The sequence below is a fragment of the Rattus norvegicus genome, chromosome 3 (genome assembly GCF_036323735.1).
Source record: "Rattus norvegicus strain BN/NHsdMcwi chromosome 3, GRCr8, whole genome shotgun sequence".
NCBI classification, from domain to species: Eukaryota; Metazoa; Chordata; class Mammalia; order Rodentia; family Muridae; genus Rattus; species Rattus norvegicus.
Genome location: NC_086021.1, coordinates 82,356,578 through 82,378,093, shown reverse-complemented (window position 1 = coordinate 82,378,093; position 21,516 = coordinate 82,356,578). Strand labels below are relative to the sequence as shown.

Here is a 21,516-nt window from a genome sequence, read left to right as displayed (position 1 = left end):
TTATTAAATTATAGCTCAAAGAGTCATTCAAAGATATAAAAAAGAAATTCAACAATCTGAAGTTTAATTACTCTAAGAAAAATGAGAAATCTCGAAACTTAAAGACTCTTCAATATCAAATCCAACAAGTGGAAACATATGCTGACAAAATTCAGGTAATGAGAAAGTAGTGTGTGTGTGTGTGTGTGTGTGTGTGTGTGTGTGTGTGTGTGTATGTGTGTGTGTGCATGTGTGTGCACACATGTGTATATGTGTGTGCGTGCACGTGTATGTGTGCATGCACATGTATGTGTGTACACATGTGTGTGTTTGTGTGTGCACGTGTCCACGTGTGCATGTGTGCATGCACATGTGTGTATGTGTGTGTATGCACACACATATGTATGCATGTGAATGTGTATATGTGTAATTTCTACAATTAGTGCAAAATAATTGCAGTCCAGGCATAACTATTTTACAAAAATAGTTCTCGACATGAGAAGAGTAGTTTTCTAATTTTATAAAAATTTGACTTCTTGTAGGAAATGATGATTTATCTCATTTTCCCTTTAAAAACAACAGCATTAGTCTCTATAATTCAGAGTTGGCTTTCCTGGAAAGGTTTTGGTTATTTGCTTGGTATCCAGTCATGCGATGCTGATTTTAAACAGATGGACAGGAGAGTGTTCATAGAGTAATACATGGCAGCATTCTACCCAGAGAACAGTTTTTATTGCATGCCATCAAGCACAGTGCCATTCTGAAAGCTTTCTAGCTTACTCACTTTTCAAATTTCTTGCTGACACATAAAAACAAAAGAAATGTGTGTACTCTGGGGGGTACCATGTATATTTTAGAGCATGTGAATGTTGTGTATCATTTAAACCAGGTGAGAACTATCTCTACAAATGCTCATTTGTTTATTCCAAAAACATTCCAGTCCCCTGCATTTGACTATCGCCGTGACCACCAGCATGTGTGCTTGCCCTGGCTGGCTGCAGGAATACATCAGAGCTTCTGGCTTCATGTCTGTAACCTAGCACCAATGATGCATGTTGAGATGTATGTGCTGAGTTAGCACTGGAATAGTTTCTGCCAAACACACGGGTCTGTGTGTTTCCATGCTTCTTATCACTTTTTCATGCATGCGTACACATGTCTCTCTCATGCCCCCTACCCTCTTTCCTTCCTTGTCCCCGCTCATGCCCAGAGTGTCTACCATAGATTCCAGAGATCCCAATAGCTACACACACACACACACACACACACACATACACACACACACACACATGCACACACAAACACATAAACACGCACACACACATAGACACACACACACAATCTAGATGATCTAGGTTATGTAGGCTTTTTATAAATACTGACTGGATAAAATATCTTGGAGAAAACCTATTTTTCCAAAGTACATTTACAGTGATTATAATTTTAAGATATCAAAATGGCGGAGGCAACAAGTTTTCTCAAGTTATTCTGTCTTGCCACTAGCATCATACATAATATACAATTTCCTGTTAAAAACCTTCTTTACCCCCACATATAGGCTTTAAGGAAGAAAATGGAAAAGGTTAATAAAAAGATATCCGATTCAGTCTTAAGTTATCCAAGTAATAAAGCTAACACCCTTGTGGAAGCCATGGAGGATTTGAAAAAACACGTCGATGACTTTGACAAAGTTGTGACAGATTATAAGATGAATTTGGACCTGACTGAGCATCTCCAGGAAGTAATAGAAGAGGTATTTTCTTCTTGTTGTAATTCTATTCTTGCCATAACATTGCTTCAGAAAGTACATTGTCCTGAGCATGGCGTGGTCCCACTAGCTGGAGGCAGAGGGGAGTTTGCAAGCTCAGGTACAGTTTAGCCTCTATAGTAAGACACCGTTTCAGGAAAAAAAATCTTGCTTCTTTTAGACAATAAGTGCAGTGTTGGTTATGCTCTCATGACAGCCCTGGTCGTGCTCCTCTTTGTTATTGATTTAAGGAAATTCCTTGAAGTTGAACTGTCAGGTCAGAGGCGATGGACGGCACAAGGCTTTTGTTTTTCTGCACTTGTCCAGTGGCTCTTGAGAAAGCTGGTTAATTTACTCCTCCCAGTTCCATAAGAGTTTCCATTTTCTTCATAACCTCTATTCAAACTGTCTAACCCCTGCTATCACAGCCACTGGTAGAAAGCTGTTTCAATACTCAAGCAGTATACTTAATGTCACAACATTTGAAAGCACTTCAGAATAACCGGAGACTGGGAAATCTCAGGTGCTCCACTACTGGTCTTGTAACCTTTGTTACTGCAAGGGTACGGTGGTACTCCACCTAAACTACAGGATCAGGTCGTTGCCTCACATTTTATATCAGAGAAACAACACCCGAGAGCCTGTGTGTTCTTTGTCGCCTATTCTGACATACAGACTCTCTTTACAGTTCATACAGTTGAGTGTTTGGACTTAACCCCACATTATGAATGATTATTCTGTGAAACATGATGTAACAGGGTTGCTGAAGCACCTTGGCACTTACTTAATGCTAGCTTTTCAGAGTCCTGTTCTGCTATTTTTTTTTTACCCAGCACAAATGCCTCTGGCCTGGGGCAGACATTCCTCCTGTCGCGGTTATTATTTTTTTTTTTAGAGAAAAATTCTTCATACCTCCACTGTGCTTCAAAATAATGCCTAGGTTTATTTCCTGAAGGTAGAATTCTATTCTTTGGGTGATACTTCCTTGATCCGTATCTAAATTTCATCCTTAAAAGAAAATATGTCATTAGAATATTGCTAAGAAAAATTTTCCTTGTGGATTACTAGCACTGTTTGTTGATTACACTACATTTTGAGTGTTGCCCACCCAGTGTCTTTATTCTTTTTAGAGAGCAGATGGTTTTGCTGCTTGCTCTTAAAAGTGTACAATGGTGTCTTAAGAACTGTATTTTAGATAAATCTAGGAAGGCAAGAGAATCAAAGCTGTTTCTATACTTTTGCCTTCTAAATTTTCTTGTGTGTATTCTAAAATATGTGCCCTGGTACATGCGAAAATAGATATGACTGTGTGCTGATATTTTCTTTAACATGACTTGGAAAGTTTAAAGACTACATGAGCATGAAGTTTGAGAAAAATCAAGATCTGAAGCATCCTTGGTGCGCGTGAAGAACTTCAGAAGGACAGGTCTCTTTACTCTGTTTTCTTCCGTTTGAATCTAGTGTAACTTTTGGTATGAGGATGCTAGTGCCACTGTGGTAAGAGTTGGGAAGTATTCCATGGAGTGCCAAACAAGGGAAGCTGTAGACATCCTCCACAGGCAGTTCCAGAAGTTTGTTACTCCCTCAGTGCCCCAGCAAGAAGAAAGGATTCAGGAGGTCGTCAGCCTTGCTCAACGACTATATGGTGAGCATCTGTGTGACAGTGATTTGCCACTGAACAAATCTATTCTGAACCTGATCCAGCAGGAAGCAGATCAAAGCCCTCCCTATCCCCACCTAGGCTGAGAAAAGTCTCAGGCTCTCTTCTACATCTAGCAAAAGTAAACAGTAGGGAATAGCTTCCCTACTGTTCTCCCCACAGCAGGAGATGAAGCCTGGTTTTAAACTCTGTGGTATCAGCCCTCCTTCCCTATTCGCTTTGTGGTCTATCCTTTCTATTCTCAGAACCAGGACCACACTCTATAGACACAGAGTATAATGTCCCCTAAGTGAGCATACAAAGATTCTGTGACGCCGGTGCAAAGCTTCCCCTAGGGTTTTCGGTCCTCTTGTTCCCATGAAATTAGATTTGTGGACTTGAGAAATGACTAGAGAACTCTCCCTAAACACACAAGAGAACTCGTCGCCAGAACTCTGTTGCCTCATGGCTTTCTTCTCCTACATTATGAGCAGAAAGTAGAAGAAACTTCTTCATAAAATAAGTCCCTTGGTGGCAACAATGCTAAGAGAGCAGTTCCACGGAGTCTCTGATGGGACTCCTCTGAAGCGAGATCCCCAGGGACCAGGCCAAGGCAGCCCAGAGCAAGACATTAGAAGGTTGTTCAGAAAGCATCCTCTGGCTTCCCAGAGCTGCTCCAGGCAGATGTTCAGTCTGCAGTATGTTGCCCTACTCCCAGACAGACGCAAAATGCCTAGCAGGATGCACTGCACTGCCTAATGGGCAATTCTTGAGAACAAATTGTTTATTATTTTCCAAAGGAAACATAGTAGCAATACACAAACACTAAAATATTAGCTGGAAAGCTAATGAGAAGAAACAGATGTCTCTCTCTCTCTCTCTCTCTCTCTCTTTCTTGCTGTTATGTAAGCGCTCTAAGGGGAAGTCTGAAGGGCATCACTTGCACTGCAGATGTCTGTTTCTATTTCATACCTGATAGTATAGACACTCCTTTGTCTGTTTTCCGTGCTACCAAGGAAAAGAATATAATACGCTGTATTACAAACAGGGCCTGTTCAATGTCAAGACAAGGTAAGTACTTACAAAGACCCTATAAAGGTTACAATTTTCTATACTTAGCAGAGTTCTGTGTCCTGTCTTTTGGGTATTCTGACTCTAATTACTAACTGGTATATGCATTCTTTAGTCATTGTTTGGATTACCCCCATTGGAATGTAATCTCCATGAAACACAAAGCCTGGCCTGTTAACTTGAGCATCATAGTATATACTAAAGGCTCAATAACTGTTGCAGGAATAAAGGAATAATTGAACACTATGATTGAAAATATGAATTCTATGAGTTTTCACACACTTATTATGGACTCTGCAACCTTGTGAAATATTTTATTTATTTTATGCCTCTCTCTCTCTCTCTCTCTCTCTCTCTCTCTCTGTGTGTGTGTGTGTGTGTGTGTGTGTATAAGTGTGTGTGTGTGTGTGTGTGTGTGTGTGTGTGTAGATTACAGACCATTTAGAGGTCAGAGGACAAACTGCAGAATTAGCTCTTTCCTTCCACCCATGTGAGTCCTGGGAATTGAACTCGGGTCACTAGGCTTTGGCAGCAAGCACCTTAATTCACTGAGACATCCCAACAGACCACGGGGCTATACGTCTTTCCACCTGCATTTCACAGTCACTCTGGGGATATGAAATAAGGTCGTGCAGACAAACATCACTGAACCCTGAACACTAAGATTTTGCGTTTATTTTGGGTGGGGTAGAGAGATAGACGCCGCAGTGACTGCATGGAGGTCAGAGGACCACCTGTGGGAGGCAGTCCTCTCACAACACCATGTCGAGCTCAGTGCCCTAACACAGGTCACCAAGCTTGAAAGCAAGTGCCTGTCCCTGCTCAGCTGTTTGAGCAGTCAGAATCCGAACTTTTAATGCAGATAAATTTATCTCAGACATTAATGGTGAGTGCCTGCTATGCCTACTAGGCCTCAGGACGTATCTGCACTGTTTATGAATAACTAAGAAGATACTGCTCCTACAGCCAAGAAACATGACTAGGCCTAGAAGTCACCGCATTGCAAACGCTCGTCTTTTGTTGTATGTGTGACTTTTAGCTTCTGTTACTGGTGTTCGGGATTGAATTTGGGGCCTGTCATGGTTAGTTTTGTCAGTTTAACACAAACCTAGACATGCTTGGCAAGAGGAAATCTCAGTAATAATTGCCTCTGTTGGATTGGCCCGTAGGCATGTCTGTGGGACATTTTTGCTGATTGACGTGAGGATGCCCACCGTGGGTGGTGCCATTCCTGAGCAGGCGAGGCTGAGTTATATAAGAAAAGTGATGGAGCAAGCTAAGCATGGAAGCTTATCAGCGACATTCCTTTATGGTCTCTGATTCAGTTCCTGTCTTGAGTTCTTCCCTTGGCTTCTCTCGATGATGGATTGTAAACAATAAGCTAAAATAGATCGTTTCCTCCTCAGGTTGCCTTTGGTTAATATCTCCCCAAAGCTACAGTAAGAGAACCAGGACAGGGACTCACAGGTATTAAATAAGCACTTGGTTCCTTTTACATCCATGGCCCAGAATAAGAAGTGAGTGTTTCCAGCTATCACTGGCTTTCAGATTGGTCTTGAGGGGACATGCCTATGTGGTTTTTTGGTTGCCTGGGTTCTTTTGGATTCAGACCCCTCATCAAATGTGAACCAGAGGCCAACCTTGTCTCCCACTCTGCACAGCGACAGTGCCTCAGTGAGTTGTCCCATGTCTCACTCTGCAGAGCCTTTTTCTCTGAGACACTCCCACATACCTGCTTGCTTTTATTCCCTGGATTTTCAGTCTCAGTGGAAAACCCCCACTCAGATCCACATTCCTTGTGTTTTCTCCTAGTAGTTTTAACATTCCAGGTCTTGCAATGGATTCTTCAATCCATTTCAAATTGATTTTTCTAACTCATAACCTGGGGAAAGATGTTAGTTGAGGCCCATTCCTCTACTATATAAGATAGATGATAGATAGATAGATAGATAGATAGATAGATAGATAGATAGATAGATAGATATGATATGATATGATAAATATAGAGATGATAGAGAGACAAAGAGTACGGATAGAGATAGAGAGATGCGGGAGATAAAGATATGTAGGAATTTTTGAGCATAGATTCACTGTCTCATCTTGGCCTTGAATTAAAATATTTCAGAGAATTAAAATTACACACATCTGTGGCAGACAGGTTCAAACCAGATGATGGAGGGCCTTGAATGCCATCCTGGGAAATGTATGCTCTCCAAGTGGTGGAGCATTTCTGAATGCCCTGGATAGGAAACTGTGATCAGCCCTGTGTCTTAAAGGCACTAGTGTAGTGTCATTATTTAGGCTTCATACAAGTGGCAGTGGTGCAGCAAATGCACTCCTTATTTTAGAACTCCTGGGTTAGCGAGTTTCCACTACTGTCTAGCTGGCTCAGAGTTTCAGAGCTGTCATTCCATGCTTGGCTTGTTCTACTTCTTTGGGTTGGGTTAGGTATAATGTTTGGCAACAAGAATGTGAAGCAGAAAAGGCTTCTCTCACTTTACAGCATCCAGAAAACAGGAAGTGACAAAGGAAAGCCTTATAAGATATTTCTTCCAAGGCAGCACATTTCCTCTGATCCTCCCCACTTTCCACAGGATCTGCTACCTCTCAATGGTCAATTCAGTTACTAACTGATCAACAAATGAGTCCATTGATTCTGTCAGATGTCACCGGATCCTTTCCACAAAAAGAAAAATGTTCCATCTCTGAGCATAGCATTGAGGACCAAGCCTTCAACATGCAAGGCTGACATTGATATTTCCTAATCAACCCACAAGCTGGACATGGTGATGGTGCACACCTATAATGCCAGAATTGAGGAAATTAAGATTATATATATTATATATATATATATTAATTTAAGACCATGTCTCACCTTCATCCTCCCTACCCCACAACCCCATATCCAAATATATCTAAACGATAGCACTTGGCTTTTAAAAGTGCCTGCATTCACTGAGTTCTGTTCAGTGTGTGCTTGCTAGAAGATTGTTATCCACCAGTATTTACAAAAGACACATAGGAGATGAATTAGCATCCAGTTTTTTTCTATTTTCTCATTAAGAATTCCCTTTACATTTGGGCTTATCTTTGCTTCTTCCCAGGTTTGGAAGAGGGGCAGAAATACGCTGAGAAAATCGTCACAAGACACAAGGAGATTCTTGAATCTATTACTGAATTATGTGGGTCTCTCGTGGAACTTAAAGAAAAACTGATGGTAATTTCCTCTCTCTAGAATATGCATTATCAAGTGATATAAATGAAAATGTGTTAATCAAATGTCTTCTGGTACAGGGATGTTCTGCTACACGTTCTCAAGAGACACAATGTGCACGTTTGTCCCACAGCATTCTAACATAATTATCTAGGGGGTTGTGATAAATAATCCTGTTTCTTTCCCATCACTCCAGAGAAAAATGTTGCTGGGAATGAGGGCTAAACACAATTAAGGTGTCTCGCTTACATTTCCATGGGTCGTATCCCAGACGATAAATGGTGTGCTGTTAAAACCAAAGTTTATATTAAGGAGTCTCGTGTTTATATTAATAAACAATAGAGGTGATAGTTTTCTTCCTCCAGATTATGGCACCAAAGAAAATAACACTAATGTTGAGGTACTGTTTTTGTTGAGCATTTAGTACTAAGGAAGTAGTAAGCTAACCATCCCAACCTTCATGGAATTAAAATAATATGATACGTAAAAAGAGGGTAAATACTTATGATGGCTATGATGGACAGACACCAACTAATGGAAAAATGCTGTTATGCTCTGAAATGTTTTGATTGATGCTGCTTTGACAACTGAACGAGGTGAGCTGGTGTAGGGTAATAGCTATGTCACCAAGAATGTAGGTTTTACATGAGAACTCAGTATGGTAATAGCCACGTTACCAAGCATGTAGGCTCTACATCAGAACATAGTAGGGTAATAACTGTGTCACCAAGAGGGTAGGTTCTACATCAGAACTCAGTTGTCTTGGAATACCCTTGAGTTACAACTTGGGTAAATCGTTTAATCTCTATGGGACTAGATTTTCTAAGCCCCTAAATGGACACCACAGTGGCCCCAAGGCTTGGCTGGGAAACTATTCACTGTTACTGGGTGTATCATTGCTGTGGATCATGCCTACTAGTGAACTTACAGTTCTGGTAGAGTTATATATTCCATGGCAAAGAGTTTTATGATTTTTCCATGTCATAAACTTGAGCGTTGATTCAATTTAGGTAATCTGGAGGAATGTTAACTCAGCAGTTGCATAACCAAGTCACAGTTCCCTTCTGTGAAGCATCGAGATTTGTCAACTTATTTTCTTTCCACCATTATTTTTCATCGCACTTTAGTGAACGTCTTTGTGCTTGGATTTTTCATGCTTTTGCTGTATTCTGTATTATGGACACATACATTCTCCAACATGGATTTCAAAATTTAATTGAAATTCTACTGTTTCTAATATATATCCAAAATGACTTTTTTATAAATATTTAACAATTGCTAAAACACTAGTAAGGTGTGATCAAGTTACAGATCTTACATTATCTTTGTGAACATTCTACCTCTACTTCAAACCATTCTCCATTACACACATGTGTAAGTTGAAAATCCTTCTTTCTCTGACCGTGCGGGCCACCATCTACAGTACCCTCCTTTGTATTGTGCATCTTCAGCTTAGTAAAATCTTGTCTTTCCAAATGCTATTCCTTGCCATCCTTCATTTCCATGGCTCTGACCTTGGAAGAGCTGTTTCTGTAACCTCTGTAACCTGCCTCTAATCTCTCGTTTTCTATGCCTTGGATACTCCCTTCAGTTAGGATTATATTCCTGTTTTGTGTTTCCATTCTGGTATACAGATACTCTTCATCCTACTTGTAAGTCTCTTGATTCTATATCTTGTTTGATTCCTCTTCCTAAATATTGCTGGGCTCCTGTCCTTTTATGTTAAAAGCCCTTGGCTACACAACCTGTCTATGGTTTTGTTGCCTTTCACCTTCTCCATTGCTTCTTCATTTATTGCAGGTTCCTGTCTCACCTTCCTTAGTGTTTCTAGTACTAGACTTTTACTGCAAACACATGACCCTCTGGTTATCCAAATCTTACCCATACTGAAAGTTAAATAGAAATATCCCCTTCTCTACACAAGTCTTCCCTATTCCTCCCTTGCTACTCACCCGTAACACTTGTGCTCTTTCTCTTCTGCCTTAGTCTGTTTCAGCTGCTCTGTCAAATACTATACACCTGGTGGTGCATAGGCAACAAAAATGTGTTCCTCACCACTCCAGAGGTTAGTAAGTCTGACGTCAAGACGAAGGCGGTTTAACCATTGGGGATTCTGCTTCCCTATAGTCACCTCATTCCAAATTTATGCAGTCTGAGGGCAAAGGGACTCTTAAATCTCTTTTACAAAGTCACAATGCATTTCTGAGGGTCCCAACCCTTCTTACGTGGGAGCTATTAAAAAGATATGCACAAAATGAAAAGGATAAAATAGTGATAAAAAAAAAATCCACTGCTGTTTGTGTACCAGTTTGACACTTTTGCATACTTATTAAGGCTCCAGGAACCTCAAGATGGAGATAATATCTTCTTTGTTTGATATTTTCTGTTTTCCGGTGTTGTCTGTTTATGACAAAGTCTCACTATAAAACCCTTGGCTGTCTTGGAACTCACCATGTTGACTAAGCTGACCTCAAACTCAGAGATCCAAGTGCTTCTGCCTCCTTAGGCTGGGGACTAAAAGCGTGTTCTATGAGTGTTGCTTTCCTTCTTCCAGAAGGAAGATATGGGTCCAAAGAGATTAGAAGTCCCTGAGTCTTCACAGTCACTGCGAGTAGATCTGGAATTTGAAGTTACATCTAATTTAACACCTAGAATTCTTTCCACAACAGCTGTCAATGTGCTTTAGATTCCAAGTGTGAATCAGTGCTGAGTGGCTCATCTAGTAATACAAACCAGTTTCATTTTAGAGTAGAGATTCAAAGCTGAATTTCCCCAGTAGGTTATCCCCACATGCTCTGAGCAAGTGTATGTGCACTTTGGGGAGTATGCCTGTCTCCATAACACAGGACAATCTTCTACTATTATGCAAACATTGTTTATAAACCGTGTGCTCCTTCACTTAGGGCACCTGTGCCTCCATTTCTCCTCACATACACTTGGCCCTTGTACTGCCCCCTGCCGGTTTGTAAAGCCCCACTACCTCTGTGACTAAAGCTGAGCCTCATAAAATGCAGGAAGAAGTAATACTCACAGGAGATAGCCTGTGTTTCCCACTGTTCTGTTTCCTTCCTCTTTTTCAATATTCTTCCAGTTTGCTTGTGTGGATTCTCGGGCTCTCTTCTTTATTCTCCTCCAGAGACCTCGTCAGCTCTTCCTCCTGGATGCTCTTCAGCTTCCTAATGGCTTAACCAGTCCTACACAGTGATTCCCATCTCCAGAGAGTGTGCTTGTAGGAGCATCCTATGGTAACAGTCACTTCATCCTTCCCAGGGTCTTTGAACAGTTGGTTTTACTGGCAAAGAGCTTTACCAAAGGGCTGAGCAAGAGGAGAGTTGGGAGCTTGAAGGGAGAACATTGGTCTCTTGTGGAATGCATTTACTGAAAAGTTGCTGTTGGCTTATTTTTTTTTTTCTGAGTGGTTAGCATATGGCATTATTTCTCCAACTTTCCTGGCTCTCAGTCTCATTAAACTTGCTTTGTACAGCAGGGAGATGTTCCAAAGGTGAATTCAAATTTGGAAGATTTCCACGGCAATTCCATTGATCTGCTAAAGGAGCCAGGGAGGGATGAGCAGACAACATTCAGTGAAGAAAGGAGTGAGGTAATGAAAGTATTTAGCTTCAGCTCCGTGTTACTTCGCCTTTGCAATTTGTCATTGTTTATTTTAAAAAAAAAGAATCGGTTGTGTCTCACCCATCAAATCGTTTGTAAATATAAACTCTGTGTGAGTTTTCTCATCCCTACCATGCTAGCTACTGTTACTTGGGCATTCTCTCTCAGGTTTCTCTGTGTATCCTCTCTACTGAATCCTACAGTGATAAGCATTTCATAGACATGTTAGCCTAGGCTGGCTCTACTCTCCCATCTCATGCTCCAGTGCCCTTTTATAGTCAATCTGACTTCATTTTATTTGAGTATCTGTTAGATCATTACCAAAAAGGGAAGTTTTAAAAATTGTTTTACACTACCCATTAGTACAAAAAAACCAGGTTCCATATTTTCCCCTAAACTCCAACACTTAAAGGATATCTTTAAGTGCCTGTAGTAAGGCACTGAATTCAGTTGAGATATAAATACTGTTTAAACAAATGTTTAAACCTCTTATCACATACATGTAGATTAAAACAACTAACTAGGGGACTACAGATACTCACGAATACAAATGCATCATGCTTTCAAATGTCTTGTCTAAGTGGCCACACCCTTCTGGGCCTTCCCTGTGAATATATGCTTTATTTGTAGCTTCTAGATTATAGTTATGCTTAATTTTTTTCTTTGTCGATGTACTTGTTTCTAGTTTTATTCTTCTGGATGAACAGCAGACCAAACATGATCCTAGCGGCCTCCAAATTAACAAATTATACTTCTCTGATAAAAGAGTTACACACGCACACACACACACACACACACACACACACACACACACACACTCACACTATTTGTAAGTTATTTCATGAGCCAAGATTTCTTGCAGTGAGTACAATTCCTCTGGATTCTTTACAGGTCTTTATTCCACAGATTGAATCTGTGTCAGAGTTCAGAGCAATCACACAGCTCCTAGGCAGCATTAATACCATTAAGCAAGCTCCTTTCTTGAGTGGTACAATTTGGAGCCATTTACACCTGGGTACTTAGAGTACCAAAAAAGCTGGCTAGCCTTGGTCATCTGTCTGACTTCAATCTCCTGTCGAATGGTCATTAGTTATTCTTATCCAAGTCAGGGTGTCTCGTCTGCAACATTTCTGGCATTTTACCCAGAGAAAGAACTTCTGTAGGGGGAGAGAAGGTCTTATGTATCATAAAATATGTAACAGCCTTACGCTCCTTCTGTGAGCCCTCCTTGTTACTCAGCCTGCCAGGGTATGTGGACTGTGGTATGAATATCCTTTAATCTACAGCTAATGTCCGTGTATGAGTACGTACCACGTTTGTCTTTCTGGATCTGCGTTACCTCATTGGGGATGATTTTTTTTTCTAGTTCCATCCACTTGCCTGCAAGTTTCATACCATTATTGTTAACAGCTGAGCAACGTGCAGAGTCCCTTACTGTTTCCTGCCCGATCTTCACAGCACTGCTGTCTGCCCAAGCTGGACTAGAAAAAAGATGTCAGTGGGCATAGCCAATATCCCACTGGGGAGCAGTATCATCCCTTACCCATGTACAAAGACGAACGGTTCAAATGATAAAGAATAGCATTAGATACACCGCAGTTCGAAATCTACAATTTTAAATATTTTTTTTGATTTGTGACAATAGCATTATTTTTTTAGCTCTATATATTTTCCTATGTTATGTATTAGGCACATTTGATAAAGACCCGGAAACAAAAATCACTGCTGCTAAAGCAACCGCACGTCTTTTATACCTAGTTAAAAAGGTTTTTTATCTCGCTTTTATCTATTTTCTATTAAAAGGAACAGATGCCTCTAAATACAACAGATGCAACTTATTCTCATTGACAAGTGACTTTTATTTTAAAACAAATTAAAAGCCACACTAGATCATCAGCTCTTCAGAATGAAAGTGAAGGTCCCCAATTATAGCTGTCAAGAGTTCTCACTGACATCATTTCCCACCCAGTCTGCTGCCGTTGGTACAGACAGCATAATGAATGGGCAGCAGCGTGCTTCATTTTCAGGCAGCTCAATCACGCTTACCCTCTTATGGTCTCTATTATTTACGTATAGGTCAGATGTAATGATTCTCCAAAACCTCCAACGGGCAAATTATAGGAAGCCCCAGGTAGAAGCTTAGGATCACACTGCACTCAGTCCTGATGCTCTTAAATGCTGTGAATCTTCCTCCAAAAATTATTTGAGCTGGGAAAAAAATGCCAGTTCTACAGAATGATTATAAGAAGAGATTTATGACAGGGACTTTCTCCTAGAGATGCTGAAGCCCTTCTCAATTATCCTGACCCCCAGACGGGGTAGAAGGCATCAATCACACCAGAGTAACTCACATAGATAGCACGGGCACGAGATTAGTACTGGTGTTTTATCCCCAGGCTGGGTGCTGAAGCTAAAGCCGTAACGATATCCAAAAATTCCCAAGGTTAAATGGGGGCACAGAGTATTAAAGGACTTGGCTAAAGCATGGAACCACTTGGTAGCTGATGAGGGATTTGGATGCCAGCACTGAGAGGTATAGAATTTAGAGCTAGGAGGTATTTACCAATCATCTGATGAAATCTCATGTGAGAATTGAAGAAACTGAGACAAAGGGGCATTAAATAGTCACCCCCTCCAAAATGACAGAAACTAATACCAGAGGCAGGCAGGTAGCCTGGTCCTTTGGGTTTCAGTAAAATACCTTTTCCACGAGGGCCAAGAGGCTCTCCCAGGGACTGCGTCCTGAACGTGAGATGTTTGTAGTGACGCTGAGGATGCCCATGCTGACGCTTCCCTCTTCTGTCTAGCCTGCTGTGTGCAGGAGAATTAATAAACGGCAGAATGAGAGTGCTTCTCTCTTAGACAGTTCAGTGGAGTGTGTTTATCTGGCTTGGAGGATGGCCCCTGGTTCTTCTCTTCGGGTCATGGAACCAGTGTTAGACTTTGCAGATGCCTTGGAAAACTAGGAAGAGTGAGGTATTCTCTTTGCTTTTCTGCTCTCTTTCCTTACCATGCTATGCAGGTGCCCAGTGGTCTCTGGTCCCTTTTTATCAGTCCATGAGCCTTCCATGGGCCTTCTTCCCAAATGCCTTTATACATAAAGTCCTATGCCCAGTATTTTTATTTGCTGTCCACTAACCCCAGCAATCCTATTTATCCTAAGGTAAGAACACTGATATAGAGATATTTAGGAATGCAAAGTGTCTTGTGTTCCTTTACCTGTGTGATGTGCACGTCTCTCTATGCAATGCACTTTGAGGATCAACTGACCCTGAGTTAAGTCAATGGGTCTTCCAGATCTGGCCCTACTTACAGGCAGTGGTTAGAAACCCAATTGACTGTGTTCAGCTGTGGAAATTAAAGTTCACCAGTTATGCCAGACATATGAACCAGGGCAATGGGTGTGTAATTAATTAAAAAGTCAATTTATCATTAGGTATATAAATGGCCAGAGATTTTAGAGGAAGGGTACACCTAGAAGTACCACTATGGCCTGTGATGCCAGCTCTGAGGAGATGAGGCGGGAAGATCCCTAAGGCCTGCTGGTGACACACATCTGAAGGGATAATTAGTAGCCTGCATGTATCAGATAAAAATAAAACAACAACAATATCACGGGAGGAAGACAGCCAGTGTGTATGCCTGGCACCCAGATCTGCACATCAGTGAGTATGCACTCATACATAAACATATATGCTTGCTAGCACATTCCTAGCAAAAAAAAAAAAAAAAAAAAGGAAAAAGAAACCACAAAGCTATCTACACCAGTTTAGATGGTGGGAAAAGGGCCTCAGCATGGAAGCAGACATCAGAGAAAGATTTATGAGAAACAGATTTAGAACAGGGTCCTGGTCAGCAAATCAGAGCGGAATTTCCTGTCTGATTTCCCAGAACTCATCAGAAAGATGCAAGTGTCTTATAGAAACAATGATCCCATGCTGGGAAAATTAGAAAAGATAGTCGCTACCTGTGCCTGCTTACATATACCTCCTTCATAAATGAAAAGTGTAGACATTTGGCTAACTGTACCTCCTTGAGCTTTGAAAGCAGTGATTGTAACATTTTAAAATGACTTGGAGGACCCCCTGCCCATTTCCATGTTGATAACAGAGGCAGAAGGACCAAGACCCAAATGAATGTGGTCAGAGAAAAATATTTACATAAAATGTATCTTATTTTGCTTGCTGAGATGACGGCTCTGTGGGTGACTCTTGGTTAGCATCAAAGGCATAATTTACTGTGCTTTCAGGAAATCACTTATTCAATAAACACACACGGAGTATCGCCCTCCTAAGATAACTGAAAAGAAATGGGAACCGAATAAGGTTTGTTTGGCCAGGGGAGAATTTTGCCTATGACTGTTAAGTAGTATTTCAAGTCACTTGACTATGCTTTGAATATTTTTGGTCATGGTCATGGGACCATTTCCAGTAGACATTTGGAGTTCAGGGACTCCTGCGCCTACTCCCTGAGGCTTACCTCAGCTTTTCATCTCACACTGAGTGTCATGTTAATGGGAGGCTGGGGGAAGAAGTGTATCCACCTAATGAAAACTTGGCTCTCCTCCTCTGAAGGGGCAGGCGCAGGGAGCAGATGTGTCGGCCATCAATGGAACAAGAGAAGATGGGCTTCCCGTGGGCTTGAGGCAGTCCTTTGACAAAGAGGACAGTGCCCAGGGTCTGACCCTGCCAGAAGACACGCTCTCCGGAGAAGACTCTGAGTGTATCTCCTCTGATGACATTTCTTTGCCTCCACTGCCAGTGACCCCCGAGTCCCCTCTGGCACCATCAGACATGGAGGTAGAAGAACCTGCCAGTTCTTCAGCCCTCGCCCTGCATATCAGCGGCTACAGGATGCGTACAGGGACAGGTGGTCTAGGGAAGGCCCCGGAGTCTGTTCTGCCCCCACCCACTGCTTTTACTGATGGGTACCATAATAAGAAAGACACATTTACAAGTCATTTTGAGAGGCCCTATCCACAGTTCAAAGCTGAACCCTTATTAACCTCCAGAGGGTCAGGAGAGATGAGTACCAAGTTGCACGTCAATGTGAAATGTCCAGCGCGCATGCCCCGTGAAGTGCACGACAAAGCTTTGCCGCCAAGCTCCCAGGCTCAGGAGATCTCGCTAGGAACGCAGGAGAAAGTGCATGCTGATTCTAACGTCACTAAAACCCAAGACAGGCTGCATGCTGCCCTTGATGTATCCCCTGGCCTCAGCTCTCAATCAGACACCAGCAGAAGCCATCAGAGGCAAGTGGGTCCCCAAGGAGACAGGAAAAACTCATCAGCAGAAAAAAGCGTGGTCAGCCTAGCTGGCCAGGCGCCTCATTTCTCCAGGCTGCTGTCCAATGTAACTGTCACGGAAGGTTCCCCGGTGACTTTGGAAGTCGAAGTAACAGGATTCCCAGAGCCTACACTGACATGGTGGGTAGCCTATAATGACAAGCCATAGACAGAAACAAATAACTGCTGAGAGGATCTCATTTTGTGTGGACTAACCTAGAGGTTCAGGGCTGGCTGACTAACCCTCAGGACACTCAACCCTGCATGACTCGATCTTACGGCACACCTCTGTTTTCATTTAACTAAAAGCTTTTTGGTGCCCTGGGAGGGGGGAGTAACCATCTAAAATAATGATTGGACGCCCCCCCCCACACACACCCTCCAGAAGCTCCGGAAGTTGATTCTGTTTGGTTTTCTTTCCATTTAACATTCCTCATTTTTTAATAACCCGGTCTTGACATGCCAACCCTATTGTCTGCTTCTGCATTGGAATGGCATCGTCTTAGCATGACACCCTTCAGGGGATTAAGAAGCCTAAGACACCATAGACTTTTTCTTCCCCTTTTCACTCATTTCATCTTCCCGACAGAACCTCTGGCACCTTTGTGATATTTATTTTGCTAAGGTTCCTTTTAATGAATACCTTCAATATGAAGCATTGAACTAGTGCTATAGTCACTCCAGGAGCCTGAGAATAAGCTCCTTTCTTGGAAAGTGATGTAATAACCTGAGCCACGAACGGTATGACCTCACTCTAGAAACATGATTGTCTTTTCTTCTTTGTAAGAGTAAACCTTAAAGTCAAGGCTCTGAACCCCTTGCTGTGAATAGCAAAGTCGTGCTAGCCTTTTCCAAGGGGCTTGCTTCTAAACCTTCACAAAATTCTCATCCTTAAGCAACTTCGCTTGAGAGCAAACTAAGGAGAGACGGTGAGCTTTTACTGACAGGCTAAGATAAGTGTGCTGGATTTTCTTTATCAGGAATTTTCCTGAGAGTCGTTTTGGTTTTGCATGTCTCATCGATGGTACTTGACTTGTGAAGCAGATGCCTAAAGAATTTAGGAGCAGATTTTGGCACTCAAATAGTGCAAGAATCTGCACTTGTGTACGTGCAGATGTCAGCACTTTTTGTTTTGCTATTTTTGCAATTGCATGGTTTTTTTTTTACAAATAAAAACTTTTGTATTTATGAATTCAACAGATATTTATTTCATAATTAAATACTAGTTTATCCCAAGGAAAGATATCATCTGAGGTGTTTCTTCTTTTTCTCCATACAAACAAACAGCTCCATTAGGGTTAGCACATCCCACTGAAGAACTGTGGTGTATGCATTGTTAGAGAACTACTGCAAATTGTGAAGCATCAAACCATTTGTCATCACATCTAGAGTTTTGCCTAGTGAACAGTTGACAGGCTAAACGAACATTGTGCATTCCCAGAACACTCTGAAGATGCAAAAAAAAAAAATCAATTAGGTAACGGGGACAAAAATCAACTCTGGGAGCTGGACCAAGCATGAGGACCTGATTTCATATTAAAAGTTGGATACAGCGACAGGCACCTGTAATCTCAGTCCTAGGGTAGTAGAGGCAAGCTTAATTCGTGAGCTCTAGGTTTTGTGGGGAGACCTTGACTCAGACGATAAGATACAGAGCAGTAAAGGAGGACATCAGCATCTGGCCTTGACACACACGCATACATACATACACATATGCACATGCATCCATGCACATACACACACACCCACACAAATACATACATCCCAGACACATACAAAGAAAACTGACTTGGCTTTCTCATCAGTCCTTGTATAGAAGGATTTATAAACAGACGTAGAATATGAGAAATAAATTCTTTGCTGTCTCAGATGATCCAGGTAAGTATTTGTGCACATAGAGAAATTTTAGCAATAGGTAGTTAATATTCAAGATGCAATGTCACAAATACATTCTATAATGAGAAGTCATTGTCTCCTAATGAATTTAATTTCACCAATAAAGTGAGTTCCTAGCAGCAGGAGTGGTTGGTGTAAAGCCCCTTCTTTTTCATTGTGCATTTGTCCTGCTGGGAGACTCTGGCAAATTAACACTGAGAGCCAATCAGCCTTCTCCCATACCGATGCCAAATGGGAGTCAGGAGTCACGGGTGCTGCTAAAAGCTACAGAGAGGATGAAGTAGGCTGGATACGCAAGTGCCACTTCACACTCAAGCTAATTGTTGGTGCCCCTGTATGACCAGATGGCCCTTGGTGAACCAGTAAAACCAGATGGCCTGCGCTTTGATGTATTTGTTTGTTTGTTTTTGTTTTGTGTGTGCGTGTTTTAAAGAATAACTGGATGTATGTCTTTTCATCTATAATATTTTAACTGTTAAATGTTATCACAGAACTTTCATAAACCTGATCTGAGTCAACCAAGGTAATTTCCTGGCTACAGGTTCATAAACAGTCTCCCTTGTCTCTCCATAGCTAGACAATCCCTGCTGAAGCTAGGGAAGAGCGCAGTGCGGGGCGGGCCTGCTGGCAATAGCCGGGAGAACTCGGGGAAAAAATGGAATCAAGGAGTGACCCTGACTTAAAACTGACTCTCTGCTTTAGGTTCAAGAAGGGCCAGAAACTGTGTGCAGATGGACACTTACAGGTTTTGCACAAGGACACAAAGCATTCGGTGTTCATCCCGAAGGTATGTGAGGCAGATGCTGGCCTCTATGTGGCTCAAGCCCAAAACTCTAGTGGCACCCTGTCTTCCAAAGCCATCCTCCATGTGACAGGTAACCATGGGCCACCAATTACAAGAATAAACTGGATTGTGCTGTGTATCATCTATGTCAGCGTATCAGTAATATACTGGCTACTTACACAGTAGTGATATGTTGCCATCAATGGACATTTTTATGAGCCTAAAAGACAATATGGTTGTTTATTTTCTCATGCATCACACAAAGCACCCCCTAACACACACACACACACACACACACACACACACACACACACACACATGCACACACACCAATTCATCTCCACTTTGACTAATCCCACTGCTAGGTGGAATAATTGTATTTTCTCTACAATTCAACATACTTGGGGAACACGGGAAATTATATACAGTGAGTAATGATGCATTCTGTACTCTAGGAAGAGAAATATTCTGTATAATAAGCTGATCTCTTGTTTAAAGGCATGTGAATGCTCACAGAGATCACAAGGATCATAGGGTTGTGATCTAATTTTCAAATCCAAATTTTTGATAATTTCTCTTTAACCGTGTTCACAAACCATCTCTTTGTAGGGCATTACATCAAATTGAAGTTGTGATTCTCAAAATTGTATTAGCTCTCCTTTCAACTGTGCTTTTCCCATTTTGATCTTGTTTACTGAGCAAACTTGACCTGTGCTGTGTCAACATACTCTACATTCCTGAGTCTGAGAATGTCACTGTCCATAACCATTCCACGAGAAGGTCTCTTGGGCTTGATGTTGGAGAACAGATGTGCCTTTAGCTTCAAAGTGGAGTCAGCCTTTCTGTTAGCTCTGCACGTCCTATGTCGAGATGGAATACAGGCTGCAGGAAGAGACCAGTTTTCTCCCCATTCTTCCACTGCTGTGTATTGGCCACCCTGTGCATATCTGTAGGCGGGCCCTACTGCGTCTGACATTGCTGCTGCTGCTGCTGCTCCTGCTGAACACTCGTGTAGCCATTCACAAGGCATCTCAGTGCCTCACCTTCTCATCTGGAAGAGGGGCTCATCTACCTCTTGACAACCGCGTTTTTGTCTTACGTCCTGTGGTGATGCGGCCAGTGGAAAAGTACTCAGTGAAGACTCATTACAATGCTTGGTATGATTTGCCATCTTGCTACTCATCACCCATTAATTCCCTTTCAAATGCAGATCTTTTAGAATATTAAATGAAAAGAGTGCTGTTAATATGTAATTCCCCACTACTCCCTTGGGGGAGGGTAAGACTGATGTTCTATGAATTAGAGTTTAAATTCCTTTCTAACTTCTTACAACTACATCCTTTTCAAAGGCTTTGGACAGTAACCTCCGGAGGATATAGTTAGTGTATTTTAGGGGGGAGTCTGGGAAAGATAGGAGAAGAAAAATCTAGCCTTCTTTTGTGCAATTATTACTGTAATATTGAAGAATGTTATATGGCTTTCTAATATGCATTATTCAAAAAAAGAGAGGCATTTGTTTTCATATTTTAAACTTTGTCATGCTAGGGTAAAATCTTCAGTTGAAAGAATAATTTATTGCAGAGTTTTGATGAAGGGAAGAAATTAATTATGTTGCTGGAAGACTGTCTACAAATAATCAAAATATTTAAATAGGATGTATTTGACGTGGTATTAAAAAGCTACTGAATATTGTGGAAGATAAGAAATGTCTAGTAAAAAGTTGGCTATTTTTTTTCTTGTGCTGTGTATTGCATTTAATTAAAAAACTGTAACTGTTTTCTATCAACTTTTGACAGAAAGCTATTAAAAATCATATGTATAATCATGTGTGTGTGTGTGTGTGTGTGTGTGTGTGTGTGTGTGTGTGTGTGTGTGTGATCCTGAGGACCTCAGTCTTTTTGTTGTCATCATTTTGTCCAATTCTAAGATTTTCCATATCTTACCTAGCTGCTATGGCCCATGTGGAAGCTAAATCATAAAATCTGTTCATGCTCAAAGGAGGGAAGCAGGTAACAAATTCCACCCCACACACTTTGTGGCACTTATTAATCTGATGAGGTCTCTGTTCTGATGCCATCACCCTGGTGGTATTTATGTTTGAAGACTGCCTGAGGATGTGAAATGCAAGCTCACTTTACCTGTTTCGCTTCAGTTAATATTCTTCCTTCAGGGAGCCAGATGACATAGACCTTCATCGTGATGTATGACCCACTACGACCTGTAAACCCCGCCCCCCAGGATGCACATTTGTGTGTATGTATAAACTGAGCCTCTGTATTGGAGAAAAATA

General features: G+C 41.5%; 1 protein-coding gene across 3 annotated transcripts in view; it reads left to right on the top strand.

Moving 5' to 3' along the window:
- Positions 1-21,048, top strand: part of Ccdc141 (coiled-coil domain containing 141) — a 160,154-nt gene extending 139,106 nt beyond the window's left edge. For all 3 annotated transcript variants that reach the window (XM_003749494.6, XM_063285277.1, XM_063285279.1), the window contains 7 exons: positions 15-155; positions 1,538-1,732; positions 3,188-3,371; positions 7,541-7,653; positions 11,135-11,251; positions 15,837-16,687; positions 19,145-21,048. In XM_003749494.6, the coding sequence (XP_003749542.2) occupies positions 15-155; positions 1,538-1,732; positions 3,188-3,371; positions 7,541-7,653; positions 11,135-11,251; positions 15,837-16,687; positions 19,145-19,412 (1,869 nt within the window). In that variant the 3' untranslated portion in view covers positions 19,413-21,048. The remainder of the gene's footprint in view (positions 1-14; positions 156-1,537; positions 1,733-3,187; positions 3,372-7,540; positions 7,654-11,134; positions 11,252-15,836; positions 16,688-19,144) is intronic.
- The last annotated feature ends 468 nt before the right edge of the window (positions 21,049-21,516 follow it).